The 15,259-nt window shown below is 37.6% G+C and overlaps 1 protein-coding gene across 4 annotated transcripts in view; it reads right to left on the reverse strand.

Annotated features, from left to right (window-relative positions):
- The window catches only part of MARCHF1 (membrane associated ring-CH-type finger 1), a gene marked incomplete at its 5' end in the record, with an annotated part of 458,172 nt that overhangs the window by 167,985 nt on the left and 274,928 nt on the right, over positions 1-15,259 (reverse strand). For all 4 annotated transcript variants that reach the window (XM_081242018.1, XM_081242016.1, XM_081242017.1 and 1 more), the window contains one exon: positions 14,750-14,800. In XM_081242018.1, coding sequence (XP_081098144.1) covers positions 14,750-14,800 — 51 coding nt within the window. The remainder of the gene's footprint in view (positions 1-14,749; positions 14,801-15,259) is intronic.

The following is a 15,259-nucleotide window of genomic DNA, read 5'->3' on the forward strand; positions in this document are numbered from 1 at the left end:
CCTACCTCAATATAATAAAGGCCATATATGACAAACCCACAGCAAACATCATTCTCAATGGTGAAAAACTGAAACCATCTCCACTAAGATCAGGAACAAGACAAGGATGTCCACTCTCGCCACTATTATTCAACATAGTTTTGGAAGCCCTAGCCATGGCAATCAGAGAAGAAAAAGAAATAAAAGGAATACAAATTGGAAAAGAAGAAGTAAAACTGTCACTGTTTGCAGATGACATGATACTGTACTAACAATGCCACCAGGAAACTACTGCAGCTAATCAATGAATTTGGTAAAGTTGTAGGATACAAAATTAATGCACAGAAATCTCTTACATTCCTATACACTAATGATGAAAAATCTGAAAGAGAAATTAAGGAAACACTCTCATTTACCACTGCAACAAAAAGAATAAAATACCTAGGAATAAACCTACCTAGGGAGACAAAAGACCTGTATGCAGAAAACTGTAAGACACTGATGAAAGAAATTAAAGATGATACAAACAAATGGAGAGATATACCATGTTTTTGGAATGGAAGAATCAATATTGTGAAAATGACTATACTACCCAAAGCAATCTATAGATTTAATGCAATCCCTATCAAATTACCAATGGCATTTTTTTACAGAACTAGAACAAAAAATCTTAAAATTTCTTTGGAGACACAAAAGACCCTGAATAGCCAAAGCAGTCTTGAGGGAAAAAAACAGAGCTGGAGGAATCAACCTCCCTGACTTCAGACTATACTACAAAGCTACAGTAATAAAGACAATATGGTACTGGCAGAAAAATAGAAATATAGATCAATGGAACAGGATAGAAAGCCCAGAGATAAACCCATGCACCTATGGTCAACTAATCTATGACAAAGGAGGCAAGGATAAACAATGGAGAAAAGAGAGCCTCTTAAATAAGTGGTGCTGGGAAAAGTGGACAGCTACATGTAAAAGAATGAATTAGAACACTCCCTAACACCATACACAAAAATAAATTCAAAATGGATTAGAGTCCTAAATGTAAGACTGGACACTATAAAACTCTTAGAGGAAAACACAGGAAGAACACTCTTTGACATAAATCACAGCAAGATCTTTTTTGATCCACCTCCTAGAGTAATGGAAATAAAAACGAAAATAAACAAATGGGACCTAATGAAACTTAGAAGGTTTTGCACAGCAAAGAAAACTACAAACAAGATGAAAAGACAGCCCTCAGAATGGGAGAAAATATTTGCAAACGAATCAATGGGGAAAGGATTAATCTCCAAAATATATAAACAGCTCATGCAGGTCAGATATTAAACAAACAACCCAGTCAAAACTGGGCAGAAGACCTAAATAGACATTTCTCCAAAGAAGACATACAGATGGCCAAGAGGCACATGAAAAGCTGCTCAACATCACTAATATTAGAGAAATGCAAATCAAAACTACAGTGAGGTATCACCTCACACCAGTTAGCATGGGCATCCTCAGAAAATCTACAAACAACAAATGCTGGAAAGGGTGTGGAGAAAAGGGAACCCTCTTGCAGTGTTGGTGGGAATATGTAAATTGATACAGCCACTATGGAGAACAATATGGCGGTTCCTTAAAAAACTAAAAATAGAATTACCATATGAGCCAGCAATCCCACTACTGGGCGTATACCCTGAGAAAACCGTAATTCAAAAAGACACATGCACCCCAATGTTTACTGCAGCACTCTTTACAATAGCCAGGTCACAGAAGCAACCTAAATGCCCATTGACAGATGAATGGATAAAGAAGATGTGGTACATATATACAATGGACTGTCACTCAGCCATAAAAAGGAACGAAACTGGATCATTTGTAGAGACGTGGATGGATCTAGGGACTGTCATACAGAGTGAAGTAAGTCAGAAAGAGAAAAACAAATATCGTATATTAACGCATATATGTGGAACCTAGAAAAATTGTACAGATGAACCGTTTTGCAGGGCAGACATAGAGACACAGATGTAGAGAACAAACGTATGGACAGCAAGGGGGGAAAGTGGCAGCAGGGGTGGTGGTGGTGGTGTGATGAATTGGGAGATTGGAATTGACATATATACACTAATATGTATAAAATGGATAACTAGTAAGAGCCTGCTGTATAAAATATAAATAAAATAAAATTCAGAAATTCAAAAAAAAAGACAAAAAGAATGAGGGATAGTGGGGATGAGTTGGTAGAAGGAGGGGATGAATCAGTGATGGCTTTGGCAGCAGCAATAGCAAAAGCTCGTCCTACCAGCCCACGTCTTTTCATCTCTTCCTCAGAAATTATGACCAGTCATCATCTCTAAGTATCTGTGGGTTCACATAGATCTGGGTGGTATGATGGACAGACCATAGTGGATGCTGCCAGGGTTCCACCAACACCCAATTTGGCCCCTTTTACCATGTGAGGCCCTGACTCCTGAAGCATCTGGGCATTTTGGTTTCTAAAGTTCTGCAACTGGGATTCTCTTTGGAAAACTGCCCTGGGCGTCTTAGCTTCCTGATGCGAGAGAGTCACAGTACCTGGACGTTTCCCTCTGTGTAAGTGACCTGAGCCTCGATGGCTGGTGAGGAGGATAGAAGCCCTGCTTCTCTGCCTCAGGTGGGGACAACGTCAAGTTCATTTCATACTGCAGGGTCCCCTTGCAGGATCGGGGGGACTTTTCTTGACTTCCTCTTCCTGCCCTGCTTCTCCTAATATACTCTCACAATACATCATTGCAAAAGATTCCCATCTCAGCATCTACTGTGGGACACATGACATAAGAAAGATTCCTATTACAAATTCATGTGGAAAAGTGGAGTAGGATATTTGAGCCTAGAATTCATGGCATAAATCTGGGCTAGAAATATCTATTTGAGAGTTGTCGGCATATTGATTCTATATAGTAATGAGGCTAGATGAGTTCACCTAAAAAGTAAGTGTATATAAAGAAAAAGCCGCATGATATAAGAAGGTCTCAGGCTCTCTTAATCTACCACCACCACTTTTACTAATTCAACTAAATTTTTACTCATTTCCTCAGTTTCGGTCTCAGGACAGATCCTGACCCAGGCTCTATGAGAGTTCTCAAATTAGTCCACCTCATTTCTAGCTGTTTCCTAATTCTACATCCCATTTTACTGCATCAACCTGTCAAATTTACCCTCTCAAGGTATGCAGTCTGAAGGTATGGCTGATATATAGGTCCCTTGTTTAAGCAAACCAAGATGGACCTCTCACTAACCCAGAACATTAAACGCCTGTACAGAGATGCAAATACTTGGCTCGGGTTCAGCTGTACGAACTCCCAGTACATGTTAAATTGGGGGAACACATTCACCTTGACCTTGCTGGAAAACACATTGGAATCTTAAAGGCAAATCTGGCAAAAGAGGAAGAGATGAAGATTTACAGAAGTAGAATCAAGGTATTTATTTGATCAAAAGAAAACACCTATTTAAAATGTACATCCTTAAAAATGTTTGTTGAATAAATTGTGTTGGCTATACTATACACCTTTATTTATTGCAGAATAAGCTGGGGCACACAGAGAGGGAAAGGAAACACTTTAGCATTAATATTTCATACACTATGTACTGTCTTTACTTTAACATTGTATATGATATTTCTAGGTAGATACCGACTGAACAATTTAGATGATGCTTTGTCAAGTAAGTGAGGTCTAGGGAACATAATAGGGAATAATGGAAGCTAACTGAAACATCATTTTAAGGTAGTAGCTTTTGAATTTCTTTTCATAAGTAGATTAGATTTCATGAGCTGCTTCCTACATAGACCAAAAAGCATAAAGTGGTTTGTTTCAAAGAAAATGCTAGATGTTGATTTCAACTGAAAGTACAAGCCTTTCTTTCCTTTTGACAGTTTGCTCTTGAAAGGTTTTTCTTGTGAAATACATAATATACTGTTGCTAGTTGAATGTAATGAACCCTCACCCTAGAAAGAAGAAAAGAAAAGCTAAATTTGGCTAATTTTGCTTCCTGAGGAACCTATTTGTGAGCCATATGTGTGTTAAAAAGTAGCAACAAACACTAATATCAAAAGCAGCTTTTCAGAGGAAAAGTAAGTGAGGAAAAAATGAAAACTGGCATGTTCACACTGAGATATTTTGACAATCTCACATACATTGTTTTAAACTCATATAGCTTCTCTGTAGCTTTTGGAGCAGCATTAACATATCCAAGGCACACAAATCCTATTAGAGTAAAAAAAAAAAAAGAAGAGTCACAAGTATATCTTATATGTCCTAAAACAAGCTAGAAATATAAACTAATAAAAAACTCAAAGATGGAATGACCAGAAAACTCAAAGTATAATCGCAACTGAATAATATAGGGTAGAAATATTCAGAGGTAAAGACCAAGGAGAAAAAGTTTAAATGTTGACTAACAATTCAACATTTGTTATTTATCCCACACTTGGATATTTCATATTCACAGCAGCAAGATCACTCCTGAATATCAAAAATAATAATGTTCCGTTTCTAATGTTCTGTTTACTAAAAAATGTCTCAAGGATCTCGATGGATTCTAAATCCATCTCTATGTTTCCAAGCCAGGGAACACTTGTACAATTAAAGAGAATGTATCCTACGACCAACGTTCCATGTCAAAGGTCCCTGAAGACTATTTTGAGTACCTTTCTTCTTCTAATCCATGTTTTCTGGCTTCCATGCCTTGTACTTCTATGCCTTTAAACATACTTTCCTTGTATTCGATCAAGTCACACCCCTCCTTCAAGTCCTTGTTTATATACAGTTCTTCCCTAGTGCTATCCTGTCACCAGATGGGAGCGGTCATTCCCTGAGCTCTCACAGCCTGCGGTCTGTACTCTTTTAGCTGGAGCACCAGAGGGTCCCATGACTATGCTCAAGGGCAGTGATCTCCTAGGACCCCTCATAGGACTGAACTTGTAGCCATATTCATCCCTACGGTTTATTACAGTGAAAGGACACAAAGCAAAATCAGCAAAGGAAAAAGGCACACAGGGTGAAGTCCAGAGGACATTAGGAGCAGAGTTCCAAACTTCCCCAAGTTTACTCCCAGGGGAGTCATACAGATGCGCTTAATTCCTCCAGCTGTGAGCTGTGACAACAGATGTGAAGTGCTGTCTACCAGGGAGAGGCATGAGAGACCCAGTGTTCCAACTTTTTAGTGGGGACTGGTCTTATAGGTACCAATTGTCTAGCATGCATCCAAACCCAGACTCCCAGAAGGAAAGCAGGAATCTAGTAGGATAAACTGGGTTTTTTTGCACAATTTAGGCATCATACGCCATTCTTACCAGTTAGGGTGGTGGTACCCCACTACTGAAATCCCAGATGCCGACCAAGGGCCAGGCCTTTCTAAAGGTGAGAGGCGCAGGGTTGCTTGCTCTGTTATCTTTTTTGCACACAGTTCTACTTAATATATATTAAATTATAATGTATGTATATATTAAATTACAAGTTATATATCTATGTCATATCTCAACTCCTTCACTGTAAGCTCACTGAGGACTTGGAGGGGATTTTTTCATTACTCCGTCATTCCCAGTATAGAATAAGATTGCTGATGGAGACATTCCACAACTACTAATGACTAGAAGGTCTGATTCATTAAGAAACTGTAGGAAACAGGCAGGAAAGCAGACTCAATGGCATGCAGGATGGTTCTGCTATCCCAGCCTGGATGGAGTCCTCTGAACTGTGACTTCCGTTTATCAAAGGATCAGGGATGGCACAAACTTGACAACAGTTAAGGAAGATGCCCATTATGAGTTTTAGTCTACTGACCTAACAGTATTTTTATTGTTAAAAACACATGCACTTTTTAATGAAACAAGAATGTGCACTATTTTTTCAATAAAATTATGTCACATCAAAAACATTTTACTTAATTCTAAATCTAACTTAATCCTGTCCAATCTGTTACTTATTCTTATTCCACCGAGAAAACAATATATATACTATAACCTGTGTCACAAATACACTTGCTCACAAAAAGATTACTGAGTACTTACTGTACTGTGAGACATCAGTATTAAGAGCCCCATAATAAGAGCAGCTCAAACTTACACAGTGCTGGGTACTGTGCTAAGTACCCCTCTGAGAGAGATATTGTTAGATATTCTTATTTTACAAATAAAGTTACTAAGGAAGTTAAATATGCTCTTAAGCAGTTACTCTGAATCCATACTCTTAATTACTCTGTTATGCTGACTATCACACCCTTGAGAAACTCAGTCTTTTTTGACATAAAAATTATTTTGGCAAAATTAGAGAAAATATACCCTTGTTCGACTTTAATGTCTTTTTTTCCACCACTTTAAAAGTTAAGGGACTCGAGGAGACCTTCAAGATGGAAGAGGAGTGAGAAGTGGAGATCACCTTCCTCCCCACAAATACATCAGAAATACATCTACATGTGGAACAACTCCTACAGAACACCTCCTGAATGCTGGCAGAAGACCTCAGACCTCGCAAAAGGCAAGAAACTCCCCACGTACCTGGCCGTGTGACTGACAGGGTCTTGGTGCTCCAGCCAGGTGTCAGGCCTGTGCCTCTGTGGTGGGAGAGGCAAGTTCAGGACATTGGTCCACCAGAGACCTCCCGGCTCCACGTAACATCAAATGGCGAAAATCTCCCACAGATCTCCATCTCAACACCAAGACCCAGCTTCACTCAACGACCAGCAAGCTACAGTGCTGGACACCCCATGCCAAAGAACTAGCAAGACAGGAACACAACGCCACCGATTAGCAGAGAGGCTGCCTAAAATCATAATAAGTCCACAGACACCCCAAAACACACCACCAGATGTGGACCTGCCCACCAGAAAGACAAGATCCAGCCTCATCCACCAGAACACAGGCACCAGTCCCTTCCACCAGGAAGCCTACACAACCCACTAAATCAACCTTAGCCACTGGTGGCAGACACCAAAAACAACGGGAACTACGAACCTGCAGCCTGCAAAAAGGAGATCCCAAACACAGGAAGTTAAGCAAAATGAGAACACAGAGAAACACAAAGCAGATGAAGGACCAAGGTAAAAACCCACCAGACCAAACAAATGAAGAGGAAATAGGCAGACCACCTGAAAAAGAATTCAGAGTAATGATAATAAAGATCATCCAAAATCTTGGAAATAGAATGGAGAAAATACAAGAAACGTTTAACAAGGCTGTAGAAGAACTAAAGAGAAAAGAAACAATGATGAACAACACAATAAATGAAATTAAAAATTCTCTAGAAGGAATCATTAGCAGAATAACTGAGGCAGAAAACGGATAAGTGACCTGGAAGATAAAATAGTGGAAATAACTACTGCAGAGCACAGTAAAGAAAAAAGAAGAAAAAGAATTGAGGACAATCTCAGAGACATCTGGGACAACATTAAACACACCAACATTCGAACTATAGGGTTCCCAGAAGAAGAAGAGAAAAAGAAAGGGACTGACAAAATATTTGAAGAGATTATAGTTGAAAACTCCCCTAATATGGGAAAAGAAATAGTTAATCAAGTCCCGGAAGCACATAGAGTCCCATACAGGATAAATCCAAGGAGAAACATGCCAAGACACATATTAATCAAACTATCAAAAATTAAACACAAAGAAAAAATATTAAAAGCAGCAAGGGAAAAACAACAAATAACATACAAGGGAATCCCCGTAAGGTTAACAGCTGATCTTTCAACAGAAACTCTGCAAGCCAGAAGGGAGTGGTGGGACATATTTAAAGTGATGAAAGGGAAGAAGCTACAACCAAGATTACTCTACCCAGCAAGGATCTCATTCAGATTCAACAGAGAAAGTAAAACATTCACAGACAAGCAAAAGTTAAGATAATTCAACACCACCAAACCAGCGTTACAACAAATGCTAAATGAACTTTTCTAGGCAGGAAACGCAAGAGAAGGAAAAGATCTACAATAAAAAACACAAAACAATTAAGAATATGGTAATAGGAACATACATATTGATAACTACCTTAAACGTAAATGGATTAAATGCTCCAACCAAAAGACATAGACTGGCTGAATGGATACAAAAACAAGACCTGTATATATGATGTCTACAAGAGACCTACTTCAGACCCAGGGACACATACAGACTGAAAGTAAGGGGATGGAAAAAGATATTCCATGTAAATGGAAAGCAAAAGAAAGCTGGAGTAGCAGTTCTCATATCAGACAAAATAGACATTAAAATAAAGACTATTAGAAGAGACAAAGAAGGACACTACAAAATGATCAAGGGATCAATCCAAGATGAAGATATAGCAACTGTAAATATTTAGGCACCTAACATAGAAGCACCTCAATACATAAGGAAAATGCTAAGAGCCATAAAAGGGGAAATTGACAGTAACACAATCATAGTAGGGGACTTTAAACCTCACTTTCACCAATGGACAGATCATCCAAAATGAAAATAAATAAGGAAACACAAGCTTTAAATGACACATTAAACAAGGTGGATTTAATTAATATTTATAGGACATTCCATCAAAAAGCAACAGAATACAATTTCTTCTCAAGTGCTCATGGCACATTCTCCAGGATAGATCATATCTTGGGTCACAAAGCAAGCCTTGGTAAATTTAAGAAAATTGAAATCATATCATGTATGTTTTCTGAACACAGTGCTATGAGACTAGATATCAATTACAGGAAAAATTCTGTAAAAAATACAAATACATGGAGGCTAAACAATACACTACTTAATAACCAAGAGATCACTGAAGAAATCAAAGAGGAAATAAAAAAATACCTAGAAACAAATGACAATTAAAACATGAGGAGCCAAAACATATAGGATGCAGCAAAAGCAGTTCTAAGAGGGAAGTTTTACAGCAATACAAACCTACCTCAAGAGACAAGAAACATCTCAAATAAACAACCTCAGCTTACACCTAAAGCAATTAGAGAAAGAAGAACAAAAAAAACCCAAAGTTAGCAGAAGGAAAGAAACCATAATGATCAGATCAGAAATAAATGAAAAAGAAATGAAGGAAATGATAGCAAAGATCAGTAAAACTAAAAGTTGCTTCTTTGAGAATACAAACAAAATTGATAAACCATTAGCCAGACTCATCAAAAAGAAAGGGAGAAGACTCATATTAATAAAATTAGAAATGAAAAAGGAGAAGTAACAACTGACACTGCAGAAATACAAAGGATTATGAGAGATTACCACAAGCAACTATATGCCAATAAACTGGACAACCTGGAAGAAATAGGCAAATTCTTAGAAAAGCACAACCTTCTGAGACTGAACCAGGAAGAAATAGAAAATATAAACAGACCAATCACAAGCACTGAAATTAAGACAGTAATTAAAATCTTCCAACAAACAAAAGCCTAGGATCAGATGGCTTCACAGGTGAATTGTATCTAACATTTAGAGAAGAGCTAACATCCTTCCTTCTCAAGCTCTTCCAAAATATGATAGAGGGAGGAAAACTCCAATACTCATTCTATGAGGCCACCTTCACCCTGATACCTAAATCAAAGATGTCACAAAGAAAGAAAACTACAGGCCAATATGACTGATGAACATAGATGCAAAAATCCTCAACAAAATACTAGCAAACAGAATCCAGCAGCACATTAAAAGGATCATACACCATGATCAAGTGGGGTTTACCCCAGGAATGCAAGGATTCTTCAATATACGCAAATCAATCAATGTGATACACCATATTAACAAACCGAAGGAGAAAAACCATATGATCATCTCAATAGATGCAGAAAAAGCTTTCGACAAAAGTCAACACCGGTTTATGATAAAAACCCTCTATAAAGTAGGCATAGAGGGAACTTACCTCAACATAATAAAGGCCATGTATGACAAACCCACAGCCAACATCATTTTCAGTGGTGAAAAACTGAAACCATTTCCACTAAGATAAGGAACAAGATAAGGTTGCCCACTAGACCACTATTAATCAACATAGTTTCGGAAGTTTTAGCCACAGCAATCAGAGAAGAAAAGGAAATAAAAGGAATCCAAATGGGAAAAGAAGAAGTAAAGCTGTCACTGGTTGCAGACGACAAGATCCTACACATAGAGAATCCTAAAGACACTACCAGAAAACTACTAGAGCTAATCAATGAATTTGGTAAAGTAGCAGTATACAAAATTAATGCACAGAAATCTCTTGCATTTCTATACACTAATGATGAAAAATCTGAAAGAGAAATTAAGGAAACACTCCCATTTACCATTGTAACAAAAAAGAATAAAATACCTAGGAATAAACCTTCTCAGGGAGACAAAAGACCTGTATGCAGAAAACTATAAGACACTGATGAAAGAAATTAAAGATGATACAAACAGATGGAGAGATATACCCTGTTCTTGGATTGGAAGAATCAACATCATGAAAATGACTATATTACCCAAAGCAATCTACACATCACTGCAATCCCTACCAAACTACCAATGACATTTTTCACAGAACTAGAACAGAAAATTTCACCATTTGGATGGAAACACAAAAGACCCCGAACAGCCAAAGCACTCTTGAGGATGAAAAATGGAGCTGGAGGAATCAGGCTCCTGGACTTCAGACTATACTACAATGCTACAGTAGTGAAGACAGTATGGTACTGGCACAAAAACAGAAATATAGATCAATGGAACAGGAGAGAAAGCCCAGAGATAAACCCACACACATATGGTCACCTTATCTTTGATAAAGGAGGCAAGAATATACAATGGAGAAAAGACAGCCTCTTCAATAAGTGGTACTGGGAAAACTTGCCAGCTACATATAAAAGAATGAAATTAGAACACTCCCTAACACCACAGACAAAAATAAACTCAAAATGGATTAAAGACCTAAATGTAAGGCCAGACACTATCAAACTCTTAAAGAAAAACATAGGCAGAACACTCTATGACATAAATCACAGCAAGATCCTTTTTGAGCCACCGCCAAGAGAAATGGAAATAAAAACAAAAATAAACAAATGGGACCTAATGAAACTTAAAAGCTTTTGCACAGCAAAGGAAACCATAAACAAGACCAAACGACAACCCTCAGAATGGGAGAAAATATTTTCAAATGAAGCAACTGACAGTGGATTAATCTCCAAAATTTACTATCCGCTCATGCACCTCAATATCAGAAAAACAAACAACCCAATCCAAAAATGGGCAGAAGACCTAAACCGACATTTCTCCAAAGAAGATATACCGACTGCCAATAAACTCATGAAAGAATGCTCAATATCACTTATCATTAGAGAAATGCAAGTCAAAACTACAATGAGGTATCAACTCACACCAGTCAGAATGCCCATCATCAAAAAATCTACAAACAATAAATGCTGGAGAGGGTGTGGAGAAAAGGGAACCCTCTTGCACTGTCGGTGGGAATGTAAAGTGATACAGCCACTATGGAGAACAGTATGGAGGTTCCTTAAAAAACTAAAAATAGAATTACCATACGACCCAGCAATCCCACTACTGGGCATATACCCTGAGAAACCATAATTCAAAAAGAGTCATGTACCACAATGTTCATTGCAGCTCTATTTGCAATAGCCAGGACATGGAACAACCTAAGTGTCCATCAACAGATGAATGGATAAAGAAGATGTGGCACATATATACAATGGAATATTACTCAGCCATAAAATGAAATGAAATTGAGTTACTTGTAGTGAGGTGGATGGATCTAGAGAGTGTCATACAGAATGAAGTAAGTCAGAAAGAGAAAAACAAAACTGTATGCTAACACACATATATATATATGGAATCTAAAAAAAAATGTTTATGAAGAACCTAGGTGCAGGACAGGAATAAAGACACAGATGTCGAGAAAGGACTTGAGGACACGGGGAGTGGGAATGGTAAGCTGGGATGAAGTTAGAGAGTGGCATGGACTTATATACACTACCAAATGTAAAACAGATAGCTAGTGGAAGCAGCCGCATAGCACAGGGAAATCAGCTCGGTGCTTTGTGACCACCTAGAGGGGTGGGATAGGGAGGGTGGGAGGGAGACGCAAGAGGGAAGGGATATGGGGATATATGTATATGTATAGCTGATTCACTTTGTTATACAGCAGCAACTAACACACCATTGTAAAGCTATTATACTCCAATAAAGATGTTAAAAATAAAAAAGTTAAAGGACTCAAATATTACTAGGATTTGCCACCTCCTTCTTGGTAAGTTATGTGGTCTTAATGAAGAGTTTATCACTTAGTAATTCATTAAAAAGTAGTGAGGGCTCAACAGTGGATTTAGGATTTGTGGCTGTCATTCTGAATATAAGTAAAAGTAGCATTATATTGGCTTAAGTCTAATAAACTTAAGCACACTGAAATCTTTTCACCCCCATGGGTGTGTGATGGTTTGAGTTTTTGTGACTGTACAATTAGAATGACTGTTTAAGGGGAGAGCTTTTCTTTTCTCTCTGAATAGAATGCATTTTATCATTAATTGTCTCCCACACAAGCCTGCAATTAAAATGTATCAAATAAATTGTTTAGTCATAACTGAAAAAAAAAAAAGAATGAGTCTAGAACATTTATGATGCAGTTTGGCAAACCGGTCAATAAGACCTGCCAGTTCATGTTCCTAATCTAACATAAATTACCATCAAAATGGATAACAACCAATATTTATATCTAATACCTTTTGCAGGTCATCTATAAATAGAATATGGATTAGCAAATAGTTGTTAGACTGATGACATCTCACACTTGTCTTACTGTCCCAAACCTGTATCATCTTTGAATAACATTTCTTCATACTACTCCTATTTTAAAAGTGTTATCAATAGTCTGTGAATACTGTTAATACAAAAGAAAAAAGTATTTCTGAGAGTAATAAGATGTACATGAAAGATATACATTAAACAGTAATAAAATCAATAGTTTGTACCAATAAAATCAAGAGCATTGCTCTTGGAGATGCAAATACACACAAAAAAAATATAGCAGAGCCTGGAAGCCAAATTCATAGAAGGGAAACTACACTTCTGACTTTCTCTTAAAGAATAAATGAAAAGGTAAAAGCTATAAACAAGCTGCATTACGTCAAAGTCAAACAGCAGTTTGGAAACGCAGATACAATTTTACGCCTGGATCACGAAGCAACTGGCATGACAAAGGAGTTGTCAGTACTGCCTACAGGTTTCTAGGTCAACATTAACACTCACATTCAGAAAGATGATGATGCTCTGTAGTTGCAGGCAAGGCTCTCCATGATGTGATGGAGAGGATTGACATTTGAAAGGTATTGTTTTGATGTACAACCACTTAAGAAAACCTTCAATGACTGACACCATCGCCTCATGTCCCAGTGGAGGCAAGTGTGTCTCAGGGCGGTTAAGTGAGTGTCTTGGGTCCCATAAGTAGGAAGTGACAGTGGTGACTTACACTCACATCCTCTGTCTACACGGCTAGTGCTTTAACCACTGGGCCACATGGGCTCTCAAATGTTAGGAAGGTGCCCAGATTGCAATGCCCTTAGAGATGTACAGTTCCAGCTACTGAGATACAATTCTCTGTGGGTCTCTTGCATCTCTGCACGTCTTGGAAGCAGAAACACTGACTGCTTTTGTTCTGGACTATCTTACTAAGCTTGTACAGTGGACAGCACTGCAACACAGTGATGTGGTCTCCCTATGGAGCACTGGACAGGCATCCTTACTGTGTATTAAAAATACTAGAGTTTCCTAAGAGCAGGATTCCATTCCCATACTCAACCCAGTGTGTTGACAGGTGCCAATTGACCATCTTAACATTGTCTCATAAGAATCAGCCTCAGGAAACCCACTTAAGAAAATGCTGATAATCTGGCTACTGCTATTTTTCAATGAGTAATAAAGTCCTTTGTTTGTGAAAACAAGACAAAACAAAACAAAAACTTTTCTAAATTGGAAGTGGGTTGATGTTCTGTAGTGCCTATGGTTTATTGCTGTTTTGGGGGCCCCCTTGAAGGAAAATAATACAAAATTACATTTACAAAATTGAGCTCAGGACTGTGGTGTTGGCAAGTGAGGGGCCCTGCTGTGGAAGTTCTCGTGATGGTAAATTCAGCTTTGTCAGAATTATATTTTTGGAAGTCATAATTTTCCAATTTTACAAATGGCCCTAGATGATTTTTCACTCCCCAAGTACCAAGTCTATAAACTGCATAGTGCCTCATCTTAGAGAATAGCTCTTAATTTTTGTTTTCTAGGAGAAATAAAAATCTAGAGGATCTCTCCCATGCCATGAGATTTTCAACACCCTCGTGTCTTGCTTGGATTTATAGGCAGTCTAGGGAGTATTTTGGTTTTTTCATCCATCGCCTCTATAAAGCAAATATGACCAAACTAGTGTCTTAAATTAAATTGTTTTCTAAAATCTGTCCTGGTTAGATTCCAGCATAGTTGAGCCCGTACTCCTGGAAAAATTGAATTCATGGGAATTGTAGCATGATGTTCATAGAGTTTCACCCTGGGTGTGTGGTAGCTTTCTGAGCCGAAGTGAGAGAAGAAACATATTTTGAGTGACACTCGGAAAGTAGCAAATTATCTTTTCCATACAGCACTGAAGACGAAAAATAGCTTCACTCATTTTGCTGTATGAAATCAATCACAGTAAACTCTTAAAATATTTAAGACCATTAACAAGTCATATTTGTGTATTGCTCACAGATAACAATAGCAGGTTAAATGTTAGAAAATATTTACTTGAACTCATAAAATATGTAAATTAATAAACAATTAAGAAAATGAATATAGTTCACCTACTTTTGAAATATTACTTGATCGACTTGCAGATCGCCCTGGGGATTTGTCATTCTGAAAAATAAAATTAGAGACATTGATTAAAAATATAGCAGTATTCTTTGCTGCTGAGAAAAGAAAGCACAGCATAGGCCAATGTGTAGATGTCCTCTGTATTGTTCTAACAGACATAAAAATTGCTTACACAGGATGGTATTTCTTTTACCAAATTTTATTTCTCTAGTATATATCGGTGTCCTTTTGAAAATGTTTCAATTATTATCAGGTTATATATCAGTCTAGGAATATTTATTTCCAGGAAACACTTATTTCTCTAGAAAAACATATGAAATTCCTTTGAAATAGAATTAGAAATGAAAATATAGTCCATTATTTCCCCTTTTCTTCTTCTACCAGTAAATTCTGGTTCTCAGTGTCAGTAAATATTGCCTACTGGGTACATGGTACATAACATCTAACTCCTGTTCTGCTAAAATACATTTTATCTGTCTGTTCAGTTATTTTATTTTCAAA

Source organism: Mesoplodon bidens, assembly GCF_964165515.1.
Source record: "Mesoplodon bidens genome assembly, chromosome: 1".
In the NCBI taxonomy this organism is placed as follows: domain Eukaryota; kingdom Metazoa; phylum Chordata; class Mammalia; order Artiodactyla; family Ziphiidae; genus Mesoplodon; species Mesoplodon bidens.